This window comes from Akanthomyces muscarius, assembly GCF_028009165.1.
Source record: "Akanthomyces muscarius strain Ve6 chromosome Unknown contig_18, whole genome shotgun sequence".
NCBI lineage: Eukaryota > Fungi > Ascomycota > Sordariomycetes > Hypocreales > Cordycipitaceae > Akanthomyces > Akanthomyces muscarius.
Window position 1 is genome coordinate 1,005,701 of NW_026611618.1, and position 27,210 is coordinate 1,032,910.

Below are 27,210 nucleotides of genomic sequence, written 5' to 3' on the forward strand. Positions count from 1 at the left end.
GCCTAGCATGTAGCAGATCCGAGGGCTCAATATGACCGAAATGCTCCGCTAGGCATAGCTTGCCTATGTAGGGACTTTCTTTTTCTCCCCAACTAAGTGTAACAGCTAGTGTCCTGTGTGTCTGAAGTGCCACACACGATGCCAAAACATGCGTAGCACCTGACTAGATGACGGAGACGAGGGCGAGGGATGAACGTGAAAATAGCAGGTAGTTTGCGCGGTATCAAAAGTAGGCAAAAACTCGTTGCTGTCAAGAGACATTGCGTTAGCACAACACTTCGTTTGCAAGCAAAACAACTGCTGTCTACACAGCGAGCTCAACAGCGGACTGCAGGCATTCTGGCAGCAATTTGTTCTCGTCTCGCCGTTTCTTTTTCCCGCTAGGGCTTTATTGATGCTGCATCGCTCAAGGGCCATTCAACGAAAAAGCTGTGCGCAGCAGCAGGATTGCTTTTGCAGCGTCCGTGAGGGCATGAGGGCGGGGAAAAGCTGTACCTGAGGCTCCCTCTGGCTGGACGGTGAGCAGGGCGAAAAAGGAAATACTTAGCTCGTACTAGCCTGTATCAGGCCTAGCGCTCTAGAGTTCGCTTGCGCCAGTTGGGGTCCCGTTTGGCGCCGGTTGAGGAGCTATGACCAGCCTGCCAGCTGCCGTCCGAACTGACGGGTTGGCAGTTGGCAGGCTATTTTGACTGCATCGCCCGGCTACTTGCCACGCACTCTGTCCCTACACACAACCGGCTGCGCATTCAGCACTTTCTTTTGCAACACCATATAATACTCCATCGCTTATTACCTCCTCAACGTCGGTGGCGCCCCTTCAACGACTGCATGCTTTCTTTTCGCACCGCCTCCTGTCCGAGTGCCCGTGTTTCAGCTGCACGCCAGCTCCTCCTCCCCGGCCATTGTTACGTGAGTGCTGTCGACGTATATCAAGCACCAACCACGCCCTAACATCATCATCATCATCCAGGCACCGGCGACCCTCACACCGTTAATGCAGCGAACTGCGCCTCGTTTCTTTTTTCTGGTTTCACACGCTTTCTTTTGCTGCCATTGTCCCTGAGCTTGGCTTGGCTAATCTCATCTTCACCAGCGCTCATCCTGCAAAGTCTGTCTGCGGGGCGTCTGTGTGTGCATAATATGTGCAAGGCGCATGGAACTACTGTGGCTACTCATTACTGAAAGCGTGCGAGGCTAGCGCTGTGGAAATTATTTTCCTTTCTTTTTCCCATTGCCCTGCCTCGTCATGGTGGGAGGCTACTGCAAGGGCCAAGACCTCACAATTAGACACTTTTCTGCGTGTCTGCGGCTCTAGGTAGGAATCTCTTTCCACGATATCGGCATTTGCGGATGAGTTGTGGCGAATCGACTCTCACAGAGTGCAGAGCGGGCATCTTGATTAATCTCCTTCATGCAGGCCAATGAAGGGTTAGGAACTAATGGCTTCATGCAGCCACGAGGATCACCATCCGCCAAGACTTGATTAACCTGCTTCTTCAGAGTCACGCCTAGTATTTGTCTTGCACACTTGCCTTGGTGGCGACACGAGTGCACGTAAATCTTCGTATGCACGGTGATGCCGTCCCCAGTCGCCGGTCTGAGCAACGGTGAGTTGGCGACAAACACCTCACGCAATTAGCATGTTTGGACTCCCTGAAGGACCGTCATAATAACTCAGTTTTCCATGACATCGGAGAGGCAATCAGCGGCCAGCTTCTGCGTCAGTGGGCAAACCCTCTTTACGCCCGAGCTTGCCACGCGCCGACCAAGTCACGTCGACTGTTTTGATTCAGTAGTGACGGTACCAAGGCACACAGATTCTCTCTGATGCCCGCATTTTCGCCCGATCTCTACAGGTACCTGAATCCTACATGAACTACCCAGTCACAGTATGCAAGGTACCGTTGGCGCCAATCTCGTCGGCGATGCAAGGGAGTCGAACACCCACCGTCCAGCAAGTGGCACAGCCTAGCTCGCCTCTCCACAACACGCATCAGACAGGTCATGAAGTGGCTTTTGCCACCACAAGATTCCCATTGTAAGTCTCCTATGTGCCCTGATTCATAGCGTCGGATGACCGAATTTGTGGTGTTGTCATTAAACTGCTTGCGCCGGCTTCCTAATGCGGCCACGCAAGCCCTGCCTACAGAGATACGATGCCATCAAGCCTATTCTGAAGACAAGCCCTCATGCAACTTGAGATTCGATGATGTTTTGTTGCAACCCCCAGCTAAAAAAAAAAATGCATCCGCGACATAGCTTGATCATTGCCGTGATCGCGTTCTCACCTGATTTTCGTAGACGAACGGGGTCCAGCTTGGCATTGTCTTCGCCACCACAAGACAATAGCCCGGTTGTCGAACTTGCTGACGCAAGCTAAGAGACAGCATCGGATTGCTTTACTCCCACCAACTGTCAACACTCCGCTTTGCCACGAGTTCGTTGGAGCTGGTCCGACGGCAAACCTATTTCCAGAAGTCGCGTTACCTTGTTGAGCGAGAAGAAAACGGCCACATCCCGAAGAGAACTATCATCTGTTCTTCATCCCTTGAGCAGGTCTCATCTCAAATGTGCTCACTCCAAAAAAAAGGGCGGGAATCTCTCTGCCATCGAGCGTTGCCCAATTCCATCTCGGGTCCGATTCAGTAAGGCCTCGGCAAGATTCCCTTCCCTGCGGCATTGTCCGCCATGCCGGTGGCTGGCTCCGCAAATGATCGATTCTAAACCGGGATGCGGAATTCTTTATTTTCTGTTAGCCAAACTTTTATCCGTCATTACTTTGGCTTGGTGCGGCGGTTTCGTCCGTCGCTCTTTATCGCGCTAGCGGGGCGTGGAAGCTAACCTCAGACATTGTCTAGAGACTATGGTGTCCGCATGAACAATGACTGAGCCCACCCGCACCAGATGGTGAGAGAGGCGGCGAGACTTTCCACGGTCTCGGAAGATTACACCCCCTTCTTTGAGCAGCTTTGCGTTCATACGGTCTCAAGGTCTGTCTTTGCCTACAACTTAGACTCGACGGGATCATCCTGCGACATGGATCCTGTACCGGGAAAGGATTCATCGCCCGCAAACTTCCTAGACAGAAGTCAGTAAGGTCAGCGGATACGTTTGCGTTTAGCGGAGATCAGGCTCTATCGACAGAGAGGCACGACGCGTAAAAGTGTGTAGACACGAAAGTCAGTCGCGTCTCTTTGAAAAACAGCGCCAACAATACCAGCCAAACGTTATGATTATGCCCGGCGCGACGAAAACAAAGCAATATAGTGAAAAAAGTAACGTACCATCCACGTTCTTCGCCTCCGCTCAGGAAGCTGCAGTCGCTATTCCTTTCACAAATCCAGTTGCCAACTGTGTCTCAGTGGTCAGCATGATTCTCCTTGCCAACTTTTTCCCGTCGTCTCTCGGCAGTCTCTGAAACTCGTGACGTTCGCCACCGGAGAAACGGGGAAAAGGAAGAAAAACAAGTAGCGCTCAAGACATATGTGCTTCCAGACTCACCATTGTCCGACTTGCCGTCGGTGTTTTTGCCCTCGGCCCCTCTTCCCCGTGCATACACGCTCAACCCGCACGTAAATGCCTTGAAGTCCTCGGTATCCATCTCGTCAGGGTGCTGGCCGGTCAGTACCCGGCCCAGCACAATAATGACGGCCGCGTGCGAGCAAATGACAACGCTCCGCCTCCCCTCATCGTCGCACCGCCGGATGAGGGCCTGCATGGCCGCGCGCACCCGCGCGACCAGCTGCGCGTACGTCTCCCCGTGCACCCGCGGCTTCACCGGGGACACGAAGTCGGCGTCGTAGGCCGGGAACAGGCCGCGAAGCTCGGCGGCGTCGGCGGGCTGCGGGTGCTCAAACGGCGCGGCGCCGAACCACTCGCACACGCCGTGCTCGCCGCGGATGCGCACCGTGTCCGCCGCCCGCGAGGTCAGCGTGCCGGCGCTCGCGGCTGCCAACTGGAGCCTGACAAATGGATCGATGGTTTGCAGACAGCGGTAGTACGGGCTCGAGTAGACGGCCTCGACGGCGGGCGTCAGCGTTGCCAGGTGCGCCGCGAGCTCCTCGGCCTGCGCGATGCCGTGCGAGGTCAGGGGCGGGTCGGCGGCGATGCCCGTCGGCGAGGGAATGTGCGAGCGGTAGTTGCCCTTGTTGTCGACTGTCCAGGCCGTGCGGAACTGCAGCAGAAATACCCTGGTGTGAGCAGTTGATCCATGAGATGATGATAATGAGCATTGCAAAACTCACTCCATGACGGACAATGTAGATCTTTTCCAGAGACATGGTTCGTAGTAGTAGAAGAAGAAAACCCGCTTCGCTTGTAATACCACGCCGCTTATTTGAGTATATTTTCCTGCTACAAGGCTTTCGGGAAACAGTGGCTGAGGAAATCTTGAAGGAGGTTGAGATGATGAGATGTGGTATGTAGATCCCGAGGCACAAAGACACCAGTCCGCCAGCCGAGGGTGTGTCCATGGCCCCACAACCGCCCGCCGCCGCCGCCGCCGAGCAGCACCCGGACCGCATTCCTGCATGATGAGAAACATGCTTTTTTCGGAGAATTCCAGCATTCCAAGAGTAAGTAAAAAAGTACATGCGATTGATCTTATATTGAACAGAGAATACGCAAAGGTCGATGCAGGAGAATTTAATGTGGTGGTACAGCATAATCTTTCTGATGGACGCTCCACTGCACAACCATCCACAGCACCATATATAAAGAACATCAGTGTGAACAAGGTAATGTTATTCAGCAATCAATATTCAGGCTAAAAAGTCTCGTCATCAAAAAGTGACCTTATGCAATGACGCATCAATGTGCGTCAGTTTCTATCGAGGGAGGAAGAAAAAACGCCTGGTTCCGCTGCTCCATGTCTACCAGCACCAAACCAAACAAAAAGCTCCCCGCCAATGCCAACCAGCAATCTTATCCGGAATCGAAAAAAGAGAGAGAGAGAGAAAAAATCGCCCAACGAGTACATGTAAAAGGAGCGTTCTGTGTCCTACCGTGTTCGTGTACCGAGATCCCAGGTCATTCAAAAAAAAAAGAACAAAAAAACACAACCCCCAAAATCATGTCCATTAATAATGTCGTGTTGCTCATACTATTCCAAAAAGAAAATGCAAAACAAAGCCATGCCATGTATGTGTAAAAAGAAGAAAAGAGTGAGCGGAAGAGAGGAGGTCAAGAGAAGACGGCTACATGACGCTGCAGGATCCCATGGTTCGGGCTCGTCGTCTGCCGCCAAATCCTTCCTCCTCATCAAGGTGCAGCGCCTGCGTCTCTCGCGCTCGTCTCCTGCGGCGGCGATGTCCAGCACCGGCCGCGCCCGCCTCCTCAGTAGCCTGCATATAGTCTGCCCACTTGCGCTCGAGCCTGCTGGCCGCGGCAAAGTCACCGCGCATAACACGCTTCTGATGCTCGTCGACCGTCATCTGGAAGCCGTAGAAGCACTTGAGGCCAATCATCTCGCTCGGGTAAGTAACGCCGACCGACTTGGCCTTCATCTGGGCGTTGCGGAAGAGCACCTCGCGGACGCCGGCCCATGTCACGTTATGGCAGTCATAGACGACGAGGGAAAGCGTGATGGCGGGGGGGGTGGCCTGAGTAGAGCGCTTCGAGCGCTTGGCCACCATGGCGGTGGCCTCGGCGAGGACAAGATCACTGATGCGGGTGTTGTCGAGGTCGCAGCTGCGGAGCTTGGTACATCTCTGCATGATGGGCAGCACACCCACGTCACCAATATTTTCGCAGTAGCTCAGCGAGAGGTGTTGGAGAGAGGTGGCACAAGGAGCCTTGACGAGGTGTTCAGAAAGCAGAGAGTTGGTAAGTTCACCGAGATCCTCTAGTTCGAGATGGGTAAGACGAGGCGTGGAGGCGAGAATAGGTTCCAGGGCTGCGTCTGTTAGGGTCTTGCAGCCCGACAGTTGCAGGCCCTCTAGCTCGGGTGTGGCATATCCAATGGCCTTGACTCCTGCAGAGGTGAGGTGGGTGCATCGACTGACATCCAGATGACGAAGCTTTCGAGATGGGACAATGGGCCGCTCAGTGAGGATATCAATTTCTGGGTCCACGCCGTGCATCATGATTTGCAAGGCTTCATCGCTGAGGTCGGCGCAGCCGCTCAGCACCAGACGCTCAAGGCTGTTGGTCGTAAAGATGGACTCTGCCGTCTCCAGGTTGTCGAAGCCCTTTACCTCGCCAGCACGTAGGTCCTTAAGGCGCTTGCAGGAGTCGACGACCAGTTTGATACCCCGCGCATCGACCTTTTGGCACCAAGACACATTGAAGCTCTCCAACTGGGGACAGTGCTCGGCGACAATTCGGCATGCCGAATTGGACACGGCGTAGAGGCCAGTAAGGTTGAGATGGACCAACTTGTCGTTGCTTCGAAGCAAATTGTGCAATGTCGTCTTCTGAAAGTTGCGGCAGCCTTCGAGGGTAGCATTCATGAGGTTCTTGCAGGCCTTGACAATGGCTTCGGTGCGTCGGTAGTGCTCCACCTGGACGCAGCCACGCAGATTGAGATCTTTGATGAATGGGCCGGCAGCAACAATTATTCTGGCCAACGAATCGGCGGGAATATTCTGATAGAACTCGGAGGCATTGAACGAGGTCCAGAGCTGGCCGTCAAAGCAGAACTTGTAAAAGGTCTTGCTGACGCGCGAGACCCGGACCAGCTCCGTGGGCTCCAGGTGGGCGAAAATGGCAATGCGGATTTCCTGGGGCATCTTCTCCCAGAATGGGAACGGCGGCTTCGAGGCAGCTTTGGACTGGACGCGCAGGTCGGCGGGCAGCAAGGCGGTAGAGGGCCTCGAGTTGGGGATCACCCGGACGGTCCTGACGCCCGGCTGCTCCTCGACGCAGTCGTGAAAGGGAAACTCAACGTCTGGTGTATCAGATCGCACGAGTGGTGAGGGCTGGGGTGTTCCGTAGCGAAGGGGCGTCTGGGAAGGGACGCCGGCTAGGCTTACGCAGGACAGCGAGGTGCGACTCCCACCATGGTAGGGACTACTGGCGGACCGGCCGCGGCGCAGGCTAGTGAGGGACTGAGACGAGGAGATGCGCTGAATCCCTCGCAGCAGTCTCTGACGGCCTTTGATCTTGGGAGAGGGACCTTCGTGTGCGGCGGCGGCAACATCGGCGAGGGGAGGAAACGGCTCGCCGCCGGGGGTCTCTCGCATCTCTGCCATGTTGTAGTGCGAGACGGCTGGTCAGACAATGTGGTTTCTGTATCGATCTTTTTCTGTTCCAATGAATTGATTCGAGTGTTCTTATTCGATCGTCTGGGACACGTGCGGGCTCGAAAGTATCTCGTCGATTCCGAAGGCTTGTCGAGGGCCGGTGCCCGGAAGCAGTGGCGGCGTTGTAAGTGGTGCGGGTTCGGTTGGTTGTACGGGGCAAGGATGCTCCGCCGGTGCCGGAATGCCCGGGGCAGAAATCTAGCAGAGGATGGGCTTGTTCAAATCATGTCTCAAAGGCGGATGCGTCGTGGGAGGCGGGAGAGGTGGTAGAGGATTGAGAGAAGAAGAGGTTTGTGAAGTAGAAAATGTTGAGGAGGGAATGAATACGGTATGAGGGGAAAACGGGCGATTTAGGTGCATTGGGGAGCAAACAGAGGCGGGCAGCGGACAGCGGGCAAGAGAGGCCAAGACAGGCCAGGCCCAAGCCGGCAGCAGGGCCAACCAGGTAGAGCACAGGTGGGCCCCGGTAAAAAAGACCCTGAAATGGGTGACCTGCTGCCAGAATGTTTGGGGTGCCGCCACCTGTGGATCGGCTGCCCACCTAAAATGCGGGGCACCGCCGACAGTTTGTGGGAGCCAGGCCAGTGGGAGCCAGTGCCAGTGCCAGTGCCCGTCAAACAGTGAGATGGTAGGTACTGTTGGTGAGGCACTTGTTGACCTGTAACTCGGCACCTCTGGCACACTCACACCACACGCTGTCCTCGCTGACCCGAGCACGCTTCTCAGCTGGTTGGCTCGCCTTATCTTCAGCGCTCTGGCCGCCCAGGTGCCCAGATTGCAGCGCGCTTCCCTGCTGGTCAGCGGACTCGCTGCACCACGCCGAATCGCCATGCACATGTCCATTCACCCATCCCACAGGGCACATGGGCTCCTGGAATGTGACCCTGCAGACAGCCCGGGTGACAATCCACAATTGACTCTCCCATGCAATTCCGTTGCCATCTGATCCAGAGAACCGCTCATCTAGTTGTTTCATCTTCTTGCTATATTGTTCATGTTGTTATTCTTATTCAGTCTCACGCTCTTCTCGAGCACTCCGTACCAGGTCTGACAAAGATACCTCCACCCCACGATTACTTGTCCTGCAGTTGTCTTGTCACTCATGGCCCTTCCCCACCATGCCTCGGCGCAACTACCTACACCCACTGTACTGGTAGGTACCTACCTATTCAACCGCCATTCAAGCCTCGTCTAAAAAAGGTCCGTCTACTGATAACCAACTTGGGTGGTACTTGGAGGCTGACATGTCTTTTTATCTGCATTTTCTAGGTCAGGCACCTGCTCAACTCTCCTCCCACCACGCCCGCCCGTTTTGTTTTACGTATTCGCTCTCAGCCTCTACCATTCTCGACGGCTCGTTCCACATCGTCGCTCCACAGCGGCTCTGTTTCGCTGACAGCTTCCAAGTACCTTGCCTTCTACCCATAAGTAGGTAGGTAGGTAGCGCCGGCATGCCACCACCATGTGCCAGATGCCTCATCGTTGAATCGCCACTCTTATACCCTAGCCAGTGCTCAAACTGATACCACTCCTCAACCACGAGAGGCCGTCATCACCAACAAGGCCTCACTCGCCCAGTCTCTACCAAGCAGAGGGCGGGCCCCTCCGACATGCTGGGCGCTCGTACCCTGTAAGTTTTTAGCGCCTCCAGCCGGCTGTTGAAAGCCCCACGAGCCTTGTTCCGAAAAGGCAAAGCACGCAACGTCGCAATCCGCAACAGCACGAATAGAATCCGGGGCACTACCAGGTAGGCGACTTCTCCCTTGTTTCTAGCGCTTCTTTCTTCTCGGCGGTGAGGGGAACCCTGGGAAGTTCGGGGTGTGGCCCATCAACCCTGGTCAACTGACTGTACTGGTATCTGCTTTGATACCTGTCCCCCGGTCTTACCAAGCCATGGCTATCAAGAGTGACTACCCTTTGCGCTCACAAGACCCTCCAATGCTCGCACATTTATATGCCTTTGCGAGACTCGAGATGCACACCTGCAGATATAAAGAATACCAGGAAAAAGTCGCTCATCCAGCCCACCACCAACACGTGCTCCTTGGCCTTACCCACCGCCCTGTGGCGCACCTCCTCCTCGTAAAGCAGTTTGGTCCGGCGGCACCAGTACACATAGGTCCTGACTCGTCCGTGGTCCAGCCTCCGGGCCAGGTACGAATTTCTAAATGCGCTTACGCCCGCCGTCTTAGCCAAGCAAGGAACTTTGGCATGGCTTGCATGCTAGCGCCAACAGATACTCCAAAGGATGCGGCTGCATGGAGGCTCTAGAGCCTTGTTCAACTCCGAGCGTGCGATTAAATTTGCTGTTGCGAGAGGAAATAACCTTGAGTTGATATGTCTCGCATAATGACCCATTCTATTCGCTTTGTGTGGTTTCCTCTGTTTATTGCCTTCGTGGCTTATCAAAGGCTTGTGTTAGTGAACAGCGTGCCGTCACCCTCAGGTGGTCATGAGGCACATCCTTGAACCAGCACATGTCAACTTGAGTCTGCTGAGTCCTATACCTGTGCACCCAGTTCTCCAACCTCAATCAACTTGGACGATCAATGCAACACCGGTGCGGATCGACCCGGGCCGCCCTTGCGCAAAGGGTTGAGATTGAACAGCATTACAGGGTAGGTCGTAGTGAGTGGTCAACAAACCGTTGGTGTCACGTACTTCATGGCCGCTTTTACCACCCTCCGACTGCTAGCCTCAGAACTCTCTTAATTAAGTATATTTGCTTTTCGGGCTCTTCGGGCTTGTCAAAAGCAAGCGCAATACGATATTGCATAAAACACGCGTGAATGCAGCTGCCTGGCAAACGGAGCCAGGCCCGCGACGCGTCCCTGGCGCAAACCCCCCAAAAAGGAAACAGAGTTACCATAAATATCTTCCGTGGCCGATTTCGTAGTCCATTGTCCTCACAATATTGGTGCCTGGGACCTTGGATCGTCGCCGTCTCCGCTCCGTAGCCTCATCTGCTCTAATGAGGACAGAGCCGACCGAATTAATTCTGCTGCCTGAACTACACGGCAGCATTATAACAATGGCGTAGCTACAATCATCTTTTTTTCAGATGCGCCAAGTAAGATTAAGCATCGGAAGAAAAAATCATCGTCAAAAAATGTCGAAGCCTCTATTCAACCCCCAAACGGCCAACGCCGTGGAGCTCGCTCAGCTCCTCGGCCACGGCCAACTCACCAGCGTCCAGATTGTCGAGGCCTATCTCGCCCAAATCGACCTGCACAACCCGGGCCTCAACGCGCTCATCTCGCGTTCTCCGCGCGAAAATGTACTTCGGGCGGCTGAGAGACTAGATCAAGAGCGCAACAATGGTAAACTCCGCGGCCCTCTGCACGGCATTCCCATTATTCTCAAGGTAAGCCTGCCCCCGGTCATACACATCGGGCGTGCGCGCTAATGGAAACTTGCAGGACTGCTTCACGACGGCCTCGGATCTGGGCATGAGCACGACATGCGGATCGCTCGCCCTCGTCGGGGCCAAGGCGTCGAAAAACTCGGCCATTGTCCAGAAGATGATTGATGGCGGCTTGATTATCCTGGCCAAGGCCAACATGACCGAGTTTTGCGGCATGAAGATGACTTACATGATGCCCGGCTGGTCCGCGCACGGCGGCCAAACACTTTCACCCTACGTTCGCGTGATAGAAAAGGATGAAAAGATCCTAGGGCACTCTGTAAGGCGCTCAATCCTTTTCAAACCTTTTCTGGCCCGTCTAACTCTTTCCTCTTCCAGGCGCCGGGTGGCTCCTCAACTGGCTCGGCCGTCTCCCTCTCGGCGGGTTTCGCGCCGCTTGCCATGGGCACCGAGACAATCGGCTCCATCATCACGCCGACGAGCCGCAATGCCCTGTACGGGCTGAAGCCGACTGTTGGTGCGCAGGACACGACCGGAATGTACACCATGACGGAGTTTTACGACAGCCCGGGACCCATGGCCAAGTCGGCTGCCGACGTCCGGGAACTCGCTGGTCTTTTGCTGGACAAGGTTTTCGATTCGCCGGATATGGGGTCTTGGAAGGATTTGTCCGTCGGCATTGTTGACCCGCGTCTTTGGACCATGGACGAGTCCATGTGCCGCCAGCATGACGGCAGCGCAGAGAACATGGTAAGACTTGATGGCCAGCTGGCGCGGGAAGCGCGACTAACACGCTGCAGGTCGAAGAGTACGAAAGCATGGTAGAGACGCTGCGAAAAAGTGGATGTTCCCTGCAGTACCCCTTTGCTGTACCGGATCTTACTGGATATCCCGACACTATTTCTCTTGCCCGTGAGTGCGACTAGTGACAGCCGCGCGCGCGTGTGAAGAGGACCGGCTTGCTGATACAATGGCGCTTTAGACTGGGATTTTAAAAACGTATGCATGCCAGAGTTTCTCAAGGTATTCGACGAGTGCCCAGTGTCCAGCGTTGAAGACATTGTCAAGTTCAACGAAGAGAACAAAGAGCGAGCCATGCCTGAGCGTGAGTCAACGACCCAGCTTACCATTTCTTTGGCTTTCACTGGCAGCAGCAGCTGACAAGGCTTGCATAGCATACACGGAGCAAAACGACCTCATCAAGGCAATGAACAGCAACGATCCGCCCGAGGCCGTGGACGAAATCAAGAAGACGCTCCGCGGCAAGGCCAGGACCGTCCTCGACACGGCCTTTGACGAGGCCGAGGTGAATCTGCTGGTGGGCACGTGCGACTCGGCGTTTTGCGTGCACGCCGCGGCGGCTGGCTACCCAGTCGCCGCGGTGCCGCTCTCGACGCTCAAGTATAACGGCCGCCCGTTTGGGCTGTGCGTGATTGCGCGGGCGGACGGGGAGGAGGCGCTGCTGCGGTTCATGGCGGCGTACGAGGCGGCGATGCCGTCGAGGACCGTGCCGGTTCTTTAGATGGGAAGTCTTTTTTCCGTCTTAGACATGTCTGAGCATTGCCACGGAGTTTTCCTTTATTCGTCTCTCTTTAAACGGGAAGCAATTACAAATAGATGTCTATAGCTCCCCCGGTGAGCCCACTTTCATGTTGGACAGGCTGATGGCGGAACAGTGCCGGATGTTGTTTCTTGCAGACGACCCACATGTTCCGTCTGCATGCATATTGCTACTTTTGTTTTATACACTGTCCGGGAAGATACATGGTCTCGGAAATTGAATTGCTATGTAGAGGACTCTGAGTCAGATCTCGGAAGACTGCGTGTGAGTACGGTGTGGGTTGAAACGAGGGTAAAACGCCCAGGCCAGCGAGCAAGATGAAAAGGGGGTGTATTTAGTCACTTATATTTGACAGTGTCTGGTTAAAAGACAGATTTATGTTTGGACTACTTAATTGAAACCTTTCTCACGTTGAAAAAAGGACATGCTCCAATCAGCCCGTGTAATCACCGCATGCGCTTACCCACAGTGAATCTTGTCGGACCAACCTGATGACAGCGCCCGGAGCTAGCGCCTGGAGGAACCTAGCGCGGGCGGTGGTGCAGCGGTGCAGCGGTGCAGCGGTGCTCGAACGCCTCTTGCGCCTGTACCTATCCCAAAGCTTTCAAGCGCTACCTAGGCAGGTAACTACCTAGGTACCTAGCAGCCTGCGGTGCGGAATGGTGCTACTATCACAAAGGATTACAGTGGGCTCGTAGCACCAGCAGGGCTCCCCCGCCGCCCTCATTCGGGCCTGATATTTGCCCCTCCTGCAGTTCAGGCCAGCCCAGCCTGCGGTGCCCGGCGGCGACGACACTCATCATCTCCAAAACCATACAAACGCCTGCTGTCCGGCATCGCTGCTGCCAAGTCCACGCAACGCGCATCCGCATCCCATCAGCCTCATCATCGCCGCCATATTCAGCTCGTCTATCTTTCGTGTCCAATCGCTCCCCCTTTCCGCTTCGAAAGCCAGTGGCAAAGGGCGGCCGGGCCCTGGGCGGACTCTCTCTCATCGTTTCTCCGCCCTACCTACCACGCGCGCGCGCGCCGTACCGTAGCTCCCCGCCCCCTTCGACGTCGTCAACCCAGCCCGCCAGACAGGACCGTGTCGATGATCGTTGGCTTGCCGTCGTGAACTTTGTCGTCTTCTCGACGCACACTCCACCAACTATCGCTTTTCTTCCCACATAACCTGGGGGGCAAGCCACCATGCATGGTAACGGTACGCGCAGACAAAGGGCAGAAAATATTAGCCCACCACCACATCCACACACCACCAAGCCCACCCTCACTGCAGCATCTGGGCCTCCCCTCCTCCCCTCCCCTCCCCCTCCGTCGGGGCGTCATAGCTTCACGATTGCCGCAAGGGGGCCCAAACATGAATGCTGACTCTCGCTCTCCCGTCCTAGGCGCCAACAGCATAAACGACGATGATGAGAGAGGGCGTGGCAAGCTTTTGGCTCCCCTGACGCTGCCCAAGAACCGCAGCACCAGCAACCTCGCCCTCTCAGCTGACCCCGATCGCAGCCGCTTTCGCATGTCCTTTGACGGCTCGTCATCTGCCGCCGCCGCCGCCGACCATGACTTGATGACCAGGTCAGTCATTTTGCTTCTATTTTTATTCCCGTCCACACATTTGTCTTGGCTTGTTTCTTTCGCCTTTCCCTACCTCTTCTGCCGTGTTTGCTTTTCCATAAAACACAACTCCTCGCAGCCTGCCCGCCGTAGCGACGTTCCGCAGACCCAAGCCCTTGGGTGAAACACCGTCATGCGTGTCACCGCTCAGCATCATGCCGCTGCTAACATTCCTCTCAACTTGGTGCAGGCCCTCGCCCGTCACCGACCACGAACATGGCCTGGGACTCTCTGGCCTGCGCCGCATACGGCAGCATCCGCCCTCGCGCAATCCCACCATGCCAAACTCCAACGCTTCGTCTCGCAGCCCTTCGGTCGTTACTCTCTCCCGCTCGACATCGTTGAGTGCAAGTGTAACCGCGCCCGCGCCGCTCTCCTCCTTCTCCGCCGGTCCCGCATCTCCCAGCTTCTCCGAAGACCTCTCCCGCTTCCCGACCGAGTCGCTACATTCCTTCTCCTTTGCCCACCAGGCAGAAGACTTTCTCCACAACCGCCAAAATGTTCTTAAACGCTCCATTGAATTCATGAAGGACCGCATGGGCATGCCTCTCAGCGCCAACCAGGCTGGCTTGGCGAGTGCCCAGGCTAGGGTCACAGGCGACTTGGAGGCCCAGAATATGCTGGAAATGCTTGCCAAGGCCCAAATCATTGGGGCCAGCAACCTGCCCAACCCAGATGGCTCATTCACGGTGCCTCCGCTGACGGGGCCTCCGGACATGTCTGGTGAGAACATCTTCGAAAAGCATTTCATCACCGAAGAGCCTGCCACCATCGACGAAGAGCCCGACCAGCTTCCCACGTCACCCAAGTCGATACGTTCAACACCAAAGGAGGGGGTTCAGGATGATTCGCAAAAGTCGAGTAGAACGCCCACAGATGAGAGCAAGATGACAGCTACCACGTCACCACCCGCCTCGCGGCCAACAAGCTTAAAGCGCACCATGACGGATACCCTCTCAATAGCCCTCAAAGACAAGCTTCTAGATACCATGGCTCAGCCATTCATGGCTGGCCCGGCATTGCATGAAGAGCCTAGTCTTTCGCCAGTCCTCACCCAGCAAACCTTGCCGTCTCAGAACTTTCCAGCAGCCCTCAACCCTGCTGCCCTTAATCCGGCCGTACATGGACATACAAACAGATGGGTTCCCGCCGCCCAAGCTATTTTCACCACTGAGGCCAAACCTCCTTGGACAATTCTCGCCGCAAACGACCTTGCTTGCTTGGTATTCGGTGTTACCAGAGCTGAAGTCCGCAAGATGGGTATTTTGGAGGTTGTACAAGAAGAGAGACGAGCCTGGCTTGAACGAAAGCTTCTCAATAAGGACGATGGCGATGATATGCAAGATACCACTTCCGAGATGTCGCCTGCCAGCTCAGCCGCAACTGTGCTTCTTGGCGGGCGTTCTGGAATTACTGCACAATTGTTGAGCAAGCCCAACTCGAGATCCCAGACACCACAGCCTCCACGGAGAGCTCAAACCGTTCACAGTGGCGACATGGAGCCGGTCAAGGCCCGTGGCAACGATAACCATCGTAGCTCTGGTTCGCGGGGAGTCTTACTCTGTGGTGACGTCGTTCCCATCCGAAAACGCAATGGACTGACAGGTTCTGCCAGTTTGTGGGTCAAGGAAAAGCGCGTGGGCTTGATCTGGGTCCTTGAAGAGATTCACGAGGACGTCGCCAATATTGAGCTCGACGAAGAGGGCGTTGTAAAAACTGTGGTTGGCGCCACGGAAACCATATGGGGATTCAAGTCTGTCAAGCCAGGCATTGATATTGCGAGCCTCATCCCAAGAATCCCCCGCCAAGGCTTCGATCCCACTCAGGGCGAGATTGATTTTGCCCAGACACGGAAAAGACGCTACTTTACCTGCCCCAACTACCGAAAGGTCAATATCCCTTGCACTGTCGAACAGATGCAAGGCAAGCTTGAGCTTAGGGTTTCCACTTTCCCGCACATGGCTGGCATTATAGTCGTCGACCCGACCAACTTTAAAATTCGCAGTTCCAACTCCGCCTTTAGTGGCGCACTTTTTGGCTTTGAAAAGCCTGCGGGCACAGATATAAATGCCCTGATCCCGGGCTTTGACAAGATTGTCGAAACCCTTACTGAAGAAGACGGCCTACAACTACTTGACGGCACGGTCATTCCAGAGCATCGCTTCAGAAGAGCCGCTGCCTTTACCGCAATCAAAGAACATAGACCCAACGCCGCTGCATCATTCCTGCAACCGAACGGATTGGCTGCAAAGCATCGTGATGGCTCAGATCTCAACATTGACGTACAAATGCGCGTTGTTGAGAGTGAGAAGCAAATTGACGTTTCGCAAGATAGCATCGAAGAGGCTGTTGACGACGACAAAACCGACGTCTCCTCAACGCAACCACAGACTGAATTGGTTTTTGCTCTGTGGATCACTTATTCCAGACACATTCACGCATTTGCCAACACACTAGACCCGGCCAAGCGTATTCCTTCCGGTCCGCCAACGCCACTGCATCAGCCATCGCCCGGTCAAACACCTGTCCACTCACCCATGGTATTATCCGACACTGAAGCCGACGAGCCAATATTACCTTCCGCTTCACCCTCCAACACGTCACCATCCGGCATGTCCAAGTTTAAGGACGCAGCTCTACATGCCGCGGCAAGGCTCACAGGGCGCGCCCGATCACCGCCCAAGGCAGCCGCCGCGATGCCAGTCGTGACCATGCCTGAGGGAGAGGCACGCAAGGCAACCATAGAGGACTACACCATCTTGGAAGAAATGGGCCAAGGCGCCTATGGTCAAGTGAAGCTTGCTAGGCACAAGCTGACTGGCAAAAAGATGGTTCTCAAGTACGTCACGAAACGACGCATTCTAGTTGACACGTGGACACGCGATCGAAAGCTTGGCACTGTCCCGCTCGAAATTCACGTCATGGACTATCTGCGGAAACCCGAGTTCCGACACCCCAACATTGTCGAGATGGAGGGCTTCTTTGAGGACGAAGTCAACTACTACATTGCCATGGTACCTCACGGACTACCGGGCATGGATCTGTTTGACTACATCGAGCTGCGCTCCAACATGGAGGAAGCCGAGTGCCGCAGCATCTTTGTGCAGGTAGCACAAGCTATTCACTTTTTGCATACCAAGGCACTCGTCGTGCACCGCGATATCAAGGACGAAAACATTATCCTAGACGGCGAGGGCAACATCAAGCTCATTGATTTTGGCAGCGCCGCCTACACCAAGAGCGGACCATTTGATGTATTTGTCGGCACCATTGGTACGTCTCAAGACTTATGTCGCTCTTCCTTCTTTTCCACAACTAACAAGTGCTCTAGACTACGCTGCCCCCGAAGTCCTGGCTGGGAAGCCCTATGGCGGCAAACCGCAAGACGTGTGGGCGCTGGGCATCCTCCTGTATACCATCATCTACAAGGAGAATCCCTTTTATAGCATCGACGAGATTATGGACCACGACCTGCGCGTGCCCTTTACCATGAGCCCCGAGAGCATCGACCTCATCCGGTGCATGCTCGACCGCGACTTGGCCCAGCGCGCCGACATTTCGCAGGTGCTGGAGCATCCCTGGTGCAAGGGCGGCGCCACCGCAACGAAGTAATAGAAAGGAAAAAAAAAATTTGCATGGGACGATTTTTTTTATTAGAAGCGAGCTGGAAACCTTGAAACTTAAAGACTTGAAAGACTTTTTTTAAACCCCCATTTCACGATACCCTCAAGCTATCGCTATCATCATACTACATTAGCCATCAGCCAAATTTTTACATATTTTTAGACATGCATCACACGTTATCTTGAAGATGCTTTTTTCTCGCGCGACAAGCCATGCTGACCATGTAACTTGCAATACAATTTGTAATAAATGCTGAGGGTATATATTACTATAGCTGATACACGACGAAATCACCCGTGGACTTCGCATTCCTACATCCCAAATCGTCAACACGTGCTGCTGCTCCCGCATCAGTGATAGTTGAGCTCTGGGTTCGCCCGAAAGTTGCATTTGCACCGGCACTCGGGCACCGGGCACTCGACGTGCCGCGCGAACCACTGCCTCGCGTGGTCCAGGTGCAAGACGTGCTCGCAGCGCATGCAAAACGTCGGGAAGCGGCCCGCCATCTTGGTCTCGTCCTTTTCCTCGGGGCGGTCCGAGCGCGGCACGCCGACGACCTCGAGACACACGACGCACCGGGGCAGGTGCCGGCCGCAGTTGGGGCAGCTGACGCCGGCGTTGATACTGGTCGCGAGTAATGGATTCCGCGACTCCATGCTCGACGAGGGGGGAGGGGGAGGGTGCGCAGTGGCGGCGGTAATCGTTCCGCCGCTGGCGCTGCTGCTGCGATGGTGGTGATGGTGGTGATTGGCCAGGGAGGTTTCTGCGTCGCAGTAGATGCAGCGCAGGGCGATCTGTCGTGATGGCGGCTTGATGAGTGGGTTGGAGCCGTCGCGCTTGGAGCGCTTGGTGGACTCGACCTCGAACTTGGTGCGCTGGAAGAAGAAGCGGTGGCGCTGGAGCAGCGCGCGGTAGGCGTTGCGCCAAGCGCGGCAGCGAAAGTCATCAATGTATTTCGGGTAGCAGAGCGAGAGCACGAGGATCGCCGTCTGGTAGTCGTGGAATTTCTCGACATACTTGGCAAAGATGTCGACCAGGTGGTCCGAGATGCCCGTCAGGACGATGCCCTCGACGTCGCCCTCCTCCACGGCGAAGGCGACCTGGTCCGTGAGCCAGCGCGTCAGCTCGTCGTCGTGGAAGTTGCGCACGGCGACGTACGCGCGGTCCGCGAGGGGCAGGGAGCGCTGGTTGGCGATGAGGGACCAGTCGCCGGTGGCGATGAGGGTGGAGATGGCGCGCAGGTAGGGATCCGTCTTGGAGGCGACCGTGTCGTCGAAATCGAGCTGCTCCTTGGCAAGCTGCTTGTTGCCGCGGTCGATGAGCTGCAGCGCGAGCGAGACGAAGAGCAGCTCGGGGTGCGCCGAGCTCGCTTTCTTGAGAATGTCAATGGCATGGCGAATGTCGCCGTGGAATAGAGACCGGCAGGCGGTCATGGTGTGGATGGGCGTCGGGTAGTCTGGGGACGGATCGCGCTCGAAGTCCGCCGGGTCGTTGGACTCCGGGTCGCCCCAGCCGCAGATCTCGAGACAAAGCTGGCGCGTGTGCGGCCGCTTGGTGAAGACGGTGTCGAAACGCGGGAAGCGACGCTTCTTGCAGTACGGCCCGATGAACCGCTCCCATTGCAGGGCGTCGGGGAGGTTCGTGGTGCCTGGGCTGACCCTCGTTGTCGGGTTGCGTCCTGGCTCGTCAATTTTTGGGGTTGGTAGTTGAGCTTGTGGATGGCTTACCTAGGTCGTTTGTCCATATCGCGTGGACCCCGAGATAGCTGATATCGGTGCCAGACAGCACCAAGCTACTGTCATAAGCTGCCAGTTCAGCGTCTGTTCGTTTGTTAGCAAGCATTATGTACTAGCAAATCTCGAAACTTACCAGCTATCCAATCCCAGACATATCTCTTCCAAGGATCGTCCGACACAATCTTTCTGTTTACAGTGGGATCAAATAGGTACTTTTCTTTGGCGCGAAACAGCATGGCATGATCGACTGCACTCTGCGCGTCGGTGGGCAAGCCATTGGTCTTGATGGTCGCCGCAAGAAGCGCTTCATGAAACTCCCTGCAAGACTCGACACTATTTGTAGCCAGGGACAGTTCATTAGGAACGCGGGATCGACCTGCTGTCGAAGGATTTTTGGATTCTAAGTCTTTGATGAAATTGCGCACGGCTCGGAGCTTGCCGGCAATCGTCTTCGTCGCATAGAATGATTCTGGGAGTGGTGTAGCAATATCGTTGACTCGCTCAATCACAGCAGAGCTTGGGTCCTGGCTCTTCAGGGCTGCATCTATGCCCTCCTTGACAGCAATCTTGTCGGGGCCAAAAATGGGCACATCGTGCAGCGCCTGATCTACAAGTGTGGCAGCAAGAACTTCCATGCCTTGCTTGGATTCGAATTGCATGATGTCTTGGTAGGTGTGGCCTGACTCTAGGCCACGATGGGGTGACTTCCATGGAATGAGCTTATAGGCATGATCTGCTGAGGCCGAGGGCATTTCCAAAATGTCAAACTTGCCGCTGGTTCGTAGGGCGAGTAGCCTTGGATTAAGATCCGGCGATCCCAGAGTAACCCAGTCAAAAGACACAATGCGATCATTCTTTCTCGAGTTGTGGCGATATGATAGATCGAGCTCATGTGATTTTTCCACATGGAGCAGTTCTGGGCCCTGCTCCGTTGTAATGCTGCGAGACGGCGAATCTTTTTTTGTATCGAGGACACGAAGCTCGCCTGTACGCGAGAGGATGGCCAAAAGACCACGCTGGTTGCGACAGTAGCGAAGTGATCGGATCATGGAGTGTCGCTCGTCCACAATGGATGGATCATGATCAGTCTCAATCGCCTGGTCGAGGCGCAGAGCAGCACCCCACGGCATATCATCATCCTCCACAGTCTGAACGTATGATGCCGAGGCAACGGGACGATTGCTCGCTCGCCGATCCCAGATCATCACGCCGGGGTGATCAAGGCTAGATGACGCAAAGTAGTTTTGGTCTGCGTAGTCGATGGCAATATTGTTGTTGCATCTGGTGTGAAAGGTAACAGCCGGATTCGGGTCACGTAAATCGTGTATCCTGACCCCATGCGACTTGATACCGGCGACAAGGGTATGCGGGCTGTCTTCAAAGAATTTGAGACTGGAGACGGAGACACTGGGCTCCAGGTGTGCAACGTTGTCGACATGATCGTGGGCATCAGCCGGGAACCCTCGCATCGGAGGGTCTATCGACGACAGGCGTGAGATATCCCACACGTGCAAGCTCTGGTCCATGCGCACACGGTCCAGACCTACAGCTAATAAGCCTGTTGTGTTGAATGCCACCGCGTGACAGTTCCTCGCCATCTTCAAGCCCAGCTCCACAAAGGCATTGGAGCCATCATCTACGCGCAAGAGATTCACAACACCTCCGCCCGTGCCAATTGCAATCAGTCCCGGGTCGCAAGGTGACCAGTCATACGTTGTCAGCGGGGGGAAGTCGTCGTGTCGGACGCGCCGGACGTAGTCGAATCGACCGTTGCGCGCAAAGCCATTGGCTTCGTAAATCTGGACATATCGATGTTGGAGGTTGACTTGAACAAAACTGTCCAGCTGCGGATTGGCAGTCCATTTGATGAGACCTGGCTCTGGACGGTCCATCTTGAAGTCGGTTTATGGCGGCGCAGTCGCAAGTGAAGCTGTTTGCATCGGACACAGGGCGACGGGCTCGAGATCGCTTTGAAATATGTCGGCAAATCGGGGAAAATATCGCTCTATCACGAAGAGTTTAGTGTCTACGTCAATGGCCAGAATTCAAGGCCATTGATCCAATGTGGCATCTGTCGCATTGTCCAGCCGCGGGGGTGCAAGTTGAGATGCGACTAGGGTATGAAGTAGTGATGCACCAGCTCGGTCTACTGCTGGGTGGGAGCTACTACAGGCGTCTGTGGTGGCACTTCCCCCACAAAGCTGCCCAAGCTCGCCGCTCCACGTGATAGGCCCCACGTCGATCTTTATCAGCTTATCGGCCAAGAAATCTTTCCAGCATGTAGAAAAAGTTGGAAACAATTTCTAGACGACGTTTGCGGGTACGAGAATATACTGAATTTTTGTTCGAATTCCCATTTATTTTCGACGACGCCACCTGTTGATTTCAGCTCTTTACGGCAGCCGCATTGAAAGGACTCATATCCACGCCATGGACGAGAATCGTCGGAATCGTGGCCAAGGCGGCAGCAAACGCCAAACGTACAGCACGGGTAGACACAAGGCCAAGCAAGGTTCGGCGGAATGGGCGAAGAAGAGGACGAGAAGCATCCAGCGCATGATGTCGCGCAACGCAGACATCCCTGCCAACAAGCGCAATGAGATGGAGCGCGAACTGGTCGCCCACGAGAACACCATTGCCGACAAAAGCTTTCAACGGCGAAGAAGCGCCATGATTTCAAAATACCACATGGTTCGGTTCTTTGGTAGGTTGCGTGGAAATTGTATGTTATTTCTAGCCTCGCACTAACAATGGCTACTAGAGCGCAAAAAGGCTTCTCGCCTGGTCAAGCAGCTGAAACGCAAACTCGAAGCGGCCACCGACGACGAAGAGCGCAGCAGACTCCAAGCCGACCTGCACATTGCCGAAGTCGACGAGGCATACACCATGCACCATCCTCATGCTGAAACTTACATCAGTCTATACGGCAATGCCAAGAAGGACGGCGACGAAGACGACGACGACAAGGACGACGACAAGGACGACGAGAAAAAGACCCCCGCTGCAAAGGCTGCACTGGCGGCGGAGCGCCCGCCCATGTGGAAGGTGGTAGAAATGACCATGGAGGAGGGTCCTGACGCGTTGAAGCAACTGCGAGAGCGGAGATCAGCAACCGGCGACGACAACGAGAGCGCAAGCCACCCCCGGCCGCGCAACACAAAACCACCACACCAAAGGGAGAGAATGGCCAATGTCATTGCCAAGCAGAACCATTCCAAGAGCGCAGACAAGCCAACTGGCGACAGCAAGGCTGCTTCTGCGACTGCTGGTGAGCACCAAAACGGCGCCAAAATGGGCGGACTGAATCGTAGAGAGCGTCGCCGCATCATGCGCGAGACGATGGCTTCTGCTGACAAGGATGATGACGAGGGCGGTTTCTTTGAGATATAATGACTTCATCAGTCCATCTGCATACTGTGTTGTTTTTGTAATTAGCGAATGCATTGTCTATGCCCTACAAGGGCTGTACAGGAACGAATTTTCATGATTAGATTGGAAAAAGTCTATTAAATCAATGGAAAGTGGCGACAAATCCTGTACAAATACCTGGCAATTTTTCTCCAGCAGCACTCGAGACTTGATGACGTGGCCAGTGTGTATCTATCTGCCAAAAGCGCCCAACGCCTGTATGCAGATTCCATAGTTTGCGAAAAGAATCATTCCATCGTTACGAGAAACAAGATGCAAAATGAATCAACAATAGTCTAAGCCTCTCGCAACCGTACAGACTCGATCTTGTGCTCGACAGTCTTGAGGCACGGATCGAGAGCGTTGGGGTCTCGTAAATCGCTAGTGATGCTGTCGGGCAGACGGCCAGAACGATAAAGCGCCTGTTTCGGTTAGTACCACTACATTCATTGATAGTAAATTGCATTCGCATAGAATGGACTTACGTTCTTGACGTCGTCAAAGCTGGCCTCCTTCTCTGTATATTCGCGAATCACTTCGTCGCCCATGAAATCCGCGTAGACGCGTGTGTCGCGAATTCGCACAATGACGTTATCCAAGCGCATGAATAAGCGGCAGAGCAGCAGCATGCGGTGCTCATGAACTCTCAACTTGACGTTGTATTTGGATATGCCATTATCGTCCAACTCGCTCTCGTACAACACAACATCATCAAAGAACAACATCGGATCGCGGCGCTTGAGCAGATCGATCGGAATAGCATCAGTGCTCTCCTGGAGCTTTCTTCCGTTATCAGCTGGAGTCTCCGTTCCCGCATATGTCGTCGAGTAGCTCCAGTCGTACGGCCGGACCACTTCCTTGATCTTTTGCGTGGTGCCTTCGCGGGTGCTCTCCCAGTCGCGCGCGTACGCCACTTTGAGCATGTGCTTGTCCGTCTTGTCCACGGCGTCAAGGGCGTCGGGCGCGGTGAAGCCGATGGACCAGCCGGTCGGCACGTGCGTGACGCTGACGAGGTTGTCGCCAAAGATCATCTCGGGTATCGGGATGCCGATGCGCTCCGTCATGGCGTCAATAGCGCCGGCTTTAGAGATGGGCAGCTTCCTCGTCGCTATGCGGAAATTCTTCTGCTCGTGCCTGTTCGTGCTGGCCTCCAGAGCCGCCGGGCTCGGGAACGCCTCGTTCAGCGCGGTGATTTGGTTCATGGTGGGAGGTGGCGGGAGATGGAGGGTGCTTGGAGCGAGTATGGATTGAGGCTTTCGCGTAGGAATGATAGTTTCGAGGCGCAAGGAATAATCGTCGTTGACCGGTGTCTATGAATACTAAGCCTCGCAATGGCTCATTTGCGAGGTTCGAGGCGCAGCTTCTCGTAGCACAGATGGAAGAACTTGAAGTCGGAATAAACTTGGAGGGGCTGAAGCCGTCGAAGCTTCACTCCACCACCGACTGGGCCGGCACCCCACTTTCGACGACAATGAACTAGAAGGTCTGCTCGATCAACACGCATATTATCAGAGAATAAATCGGCATTTTTTATTGAATCAAGTCACGACAATTAGAGTGGATGTTGAACTATCCTTCAAAGTGATCATATTCAAAACGTGTGAACTAGACCAAGATCAAATACAGAAAACCTCTTCCACTCGCCCATGTCTTGCAAAAATACAAGAGGTTGTGCTTGACACAAGCCACCAAAGTCTTTTGTTCTTATATAAAAAAACATCGACAGTCGATTTTCGCTCACGACAGTAAGAACCCACAGTAGAGACGGAGTTTAGCTCTATGGTGGCGTTTATGCATGTGCCCATAGCAGTAGAATTGGACAAGCCACCAAAGACTCTATGGTTTGCTTGAAAGCATTTCACGGTTCCTCCCAATACTCCATTATGGTTCAACGCCACAAGCCTCCAAATCTAACTTCAATGCCTCTAAACTCTGCATCGTCCCCTGACTTTGGCAGCGAGGTATCGCTTGGTTATAAAATGCCGTCCGGACCCTGAACATAATGTTTCCATTGAACCATCATCATCACACACACACATACACACATCTACCCACTACGATAACGTTATGTCTGAACTGACATCTTCACAAACAGAACGCGGAGATGGCGACGCTCCGGCTCACAATGCTGCTACCATGTTCCCTAGCTTTACGACAGCTAACATGGCCACTCCATCAAGGAAATATAGCTGGTTGAACCCCCCTCCGGCTTCATTCCGGGACACTCAGCCATCCACTACAGCAGGAAATCATGACTGGTCGGTCTCCGCTTTGGCTTCATTCGAGATCCCTCAGTTACGCACTGGATCGAGATTTTTTGACCGCGGGATCCCCCGTTGGACTTCAACCAGCAACACCCAGCCGCATGCCGCCGCTTGGGGACCGGGTACACTTCCAGGACCTGTTGCGCCCGTTCCTTGGCTGCACTGGTCCGCGGCGACGCGTGAGCTCGTTGAGCGCGAGGGCTCCGTGAAAGTTTACGAAATGATCAACTCGCGCCAGATCACCCATGAGGGCGGTATCATGCGGCATGATCATGGGGGCTGGTTCATCGAGACCAGACCTGAAGACCATGCCAAAGGCAGCATCTTTCTGCCCCCGGTTGGCACTGCTTCACTGCTCGAGTGCGAACGATGTTTCCGGGTGTTCGATTACAAGATGCGCCCTGTTTTTCTTTCCGGTGGCCCTGCAGGGTATCAGACGTTTCAGGCGTCTTTTGCTCTTTGCCCTTTCAACAAGGACGGCCGGTGCCATGAAGGTCGAGGAAATTCATGGAAGATGCATCAATCGGGCATCGAAGTCGGATACCACGGAACTGCCAAAAAGACAATCAAAGCTTTGAGCCTTCTGGACCCTAATCAGTTGATCCGCTCTGTCTTTGGCGACCACTCGTACTTTCACGGCGAGAATGAGCTTCTTACGGCTTACAAAGCTCTTCGCATCATCTGGATCCGTGCTTTTCCAGCACTCCGCCCAAATCTTCCCGAAGAAAAACCAGATGATCAATCCAAAGACGCCCCGGCAAGCTATGACCAGGCAGAAGTCGATCAGGCAAACTCGTCCGGCTCCAACTCTCCTCCTCTAGTCTACCATGAGGTGTCTCAAGGCCCAAAACCAGATGCGCCAAAGCCTCAGCAGCAGAGCGGACACACTGCCGACCCAGAACCCGTCGAGCTCTTCCATCAATTCGGCAGTGTCAAACTGTGGGGAGAGATTGACTGTGATCTCAAGCTGTTGGCGGCCAATCCTGGCCTCCTCGAAGAAAAGCACCTTGTTCAAGTATACGGCATGAGCGCACCGGCGCTGCGATACATGCGCCTCAAAAATTGGCTGCACGAGATGGAGTGGCTCAACGCGTACGTGGGCCTCCGTCACCGCGTCCACAACGACCACTACATGCTGATGCGCACCGCATGCCAGCGCACCAGCACCGCGATGGATCGAGTCCTGCAGGCGGTGGCCATGGGCGCCCGGATCCTTCCCGAGGCCGAAAAGACGTACGCCCACGTCGGTCGGCGCTTCCACGAGCTCCTGAGCGCCTTGTGCGCCGACATGGAGGTCGCGCGCGCGGGACTCCGTGCCATTGACCAGCCACTGCGTGCAGACTTGTGGAAGAAGATGTCGAGGGTTTGGGCAGGAAGACGTGTGGACCCGCTGCTCGTCACTTGAAGTTAGGTTGGCATTGCGGAAAAAAGGAAGAATCGCAATGAGGCTGGTCTGTTTGCTTCAATTTTGGATGGTTTTCATGTTGGATGGTTTTCATGTTGGATGGTTTTCATGTTGGTTGGTTCTCATGTTGCATCGCTTTCATGCTGCATTGTTTTTATGTTGCATTGTTTTCATGCTGCATTATTTTCATGCTGTATTGTTTTCATGCTGTATTGTTTTCATGTTGTGTTGTTTTCATGTTGTTTTCATGCTGTATTGTTTTCATGTTGTATTGTTTTCATGTTGTATTGTTTTCATGTTGTATTGTTTTCATGTTTGTTGGTTTTTATGTTTGTTGGTTTTCATGTTGTATGGTTTTCATGTTGGCTGGTATTTCAAGCTGGATATCTCGAGATGGATGGCTTGGGTTATTGAATAATTTTCAAGATGGAAGGAATTTTTTTTAGTTGGATGTTTCTTTTTCTTTTCCAGGGTTGAACTTTTTTCCTTTTGCTCAAGATTGGATAACTATGTAAAATCAAAGGCCAAGGCCATAAAAATAGAGTCTTCTAGGACGAAAAAAAACAAAGTCTATTAGGACAAAAACAATCAACTAAGAGACGTGCAATGAAGCTTGCACCATTAAGCATGTCCGGCGCCAGAGCGACTGGCGGATGCTGAGGCACACACCGTGCACAATTATGCCGCCGGCCTCATATCTGTAGTCCACAGGAAATAACCAAAAGCCATTAAATTGAGAGGCAATCTGTTTACCCATTTCGTGCATTCATGAAGCAGACGCTGTGTCGTACTTATTCCCGTGGGCGGGTGTTTGGTGTAAGCTGGTCAGTGAGCGGTTGCTGCGCCAACGGCATCGCAACCAAATGTTTGGTTCGACCCGGCGCTCCGCAACTCGATCCGCCACACAACCCACCAGCGCAGCTCTCTAGAAAACGGCCTACTTCGATATTTGAGATTGACAAGAAGCATCTTCCTGCTCTTAAAGTCGAC

At 54.3% G+C, this 27,210-nt stretch overlaps 9 protein-coding genes across 9 annotated transcripts; 5 read left to right on the forward strand and 4 right to left on the reverse strand.

Annotated features, from left to right (window-relative positions):
• Positions 1 to 3,002: 3,002 nt before the first annotated feature.
• On the reverse strand, positions 3,003 to 4,472 carry LMH87_008792 (uncharacterized protein; the record flags this gene model as incomplete). Its single annotated transcript, XM_056202023.1, has 4 exons — positions 3,003 to 3,078; positions 3,285 to 3,351; positions 3,502 to 4,174; positions 4,245 to 4,472. The coding sequence occupies 4 exons, from the start codon at positions 4,470 to 4,472 to the stop codon at positions 3,003 to 3,005; spliced, it is 1,044 nt and encodes a 347-aa protein (XP_056056626.1).
• Positions 4,473 to 5,195: 723 nt separating this feature from the next.
• LMH87_008793 (uncharacterized protein) lies at positions 5,196 to 7,190 on the reverse strand (the record flags this gene model as incomplete). Its single annotated transcript, XM_056202024.1, has 1 exon — positions 5,196 to 7,190. The coding sequence occupies one exon, from the start codon at positions 7,188 to 7,190 to the stop codon at positions 5,196 to 5,198; it is 1,995 nt and encodes a 664-aa protein (XP_056056627.1).
• Positions 7,191 to 8,104: 914 nt separating this feature from the next.
• On the forward strand, positions 8,105 to 8,992 carry LMH87_008794 (uncharacterized protein; the record flags this gene model as incomplete). The annotated part of the gene is made up of 5 exons (XM_056202025.1): positions 8,105 to 8,140; positions 8,399 to 8,441; positions 8,511 to 8,673; positions 8,753 to 8,871; positions 8,931 to 8,992. 5 exons carry the CDS (start codon positions 8,105 to 8,107, stop codon positions 8,990 to 8,992), a joined length of 423 nt encoding a protein of 140 aa, XP_056056628.1.
• Positions 8,993 to 10,302: 1,310 nt separating this feature from the next.
• On the forward strand, positions 10,303 to 12,127 carry LMH87_008795 (uncharacterized protein; the record flags this gene model as incomplete). Its single annotated transcript, XM_056202026.1, has 6 exons — positions 10,303 to 10,605; positions 10,661 to 10,924; positions 10,984 to 11,355; positions 11,406 to 11,517; positions 11,588 to 11,710; positions 11,781 to 12,127. 6 exons carry the CDS (start codon positions 10,303 to 10,305, stop codon positions 12,125 to 12,127), a joined length of 1,521 nt encoding a protein of 506 aa, XP_056056629.1.
• Positions 12,128 to 13,357: 1,230 nt separating this feature from the next.
• LMH87_008796 (uncharacterized protein) lies at positions 13,358 to 17,395 on the forward strand (the record flags this gene model as incomplete). Its single annotated transcript, XM_056202027.1, has 4 exons — positions 13,358 to 13,370; positions 13,558 to 13,744; positions 13,974 to 17,056; positions 17,115 to 17,395. The coding sequence occupies 4 exons, from the start codon at positions 13,358 to 13,360 to the stop codon at positions 17,393 to 17,395; spliced, it is 3,564 nt and encodes a 1,187-aa protein (XP_056056630.1).
• A 362-nt stretch (positions 17,396 to 17,757) lies between these two features.
• LMH87_008797 (uncharacterized protein) lies at positions 17,758 to 21,035 on the reverse strand (the record flags this gene model as incomplete). The annotated part of the gene is made up of 3 exons (XM_056202028.1): positions 17,758 to 19,085; positions 19,135 to 19,227; positions 19,277 to 21,035. The coding sequence occupies 3 exons, from the start codon at positions 21,033 to 21,035 to the stop codon at positions 17,758 to 17,760; spliced, it is 3,180 nt and encodes a 1,059-aa protein (XP_056056631.1).
• Positions 21,036 to 21,573: 538 nt separating this feature from the next.
• Positions 21,574 to 22,533, forward strand: LMH87_008798 (uncharacterized protein; the record flags this gene model as incomplete). Its single annotated transcript, XM_056202029.1, has 2 exons — positions 21,574 to 21,847; positions 21,905 to 22,533. The coding sequence occupies 2 exons, from the start codon at positions 21,574 to 21,576 to the stop codon at positions 22,531 to 22,533; spliced, it is 903 nt and encodes a 300-aa protein (XP_056056632.1).
• A 314-nt stretch (positions 22,534 to 22,847) lies between these two features.
• On the reverse strand, positions 22,848 to 23,753 carry LMH87_008799 (uncharacterized protein; the record flags this gene model as incomplete). The annotated part of the gene is made up of 2 exons (XM_056202030.1): positions 22,848 to 22,973; positions 23,037 to 23,753. 2 exons carry the CDS (start codon positions 23,751 to 23,753, stop codon positions 22,848 to 22,850), a joined length of 843 nt encoding a protein of 280 aa, XP_056056633.1.
• A 1,282-nt stretch (positions 23,754 to 25,035) lies between these two features.
• On the forward strand, positions 25,036 to 26,220 carry LMH87_008800 (uncharacterized protein; the record flags this gene model as incomplete). Its single annotated transcript, XM_056202031.1, has 1 exon — positions 25,036 to 26,220. One exon carries the CDS (start codon positions 25,036 to 25,038, stop codon positions 26,218 to 26,220), a length of 1,185 nt encoding a protein of 394 aa, XP_056056634.1.
• Between the last annotated feature and the right edge of the window lie 990 nt (positions 26,221 to 27,210).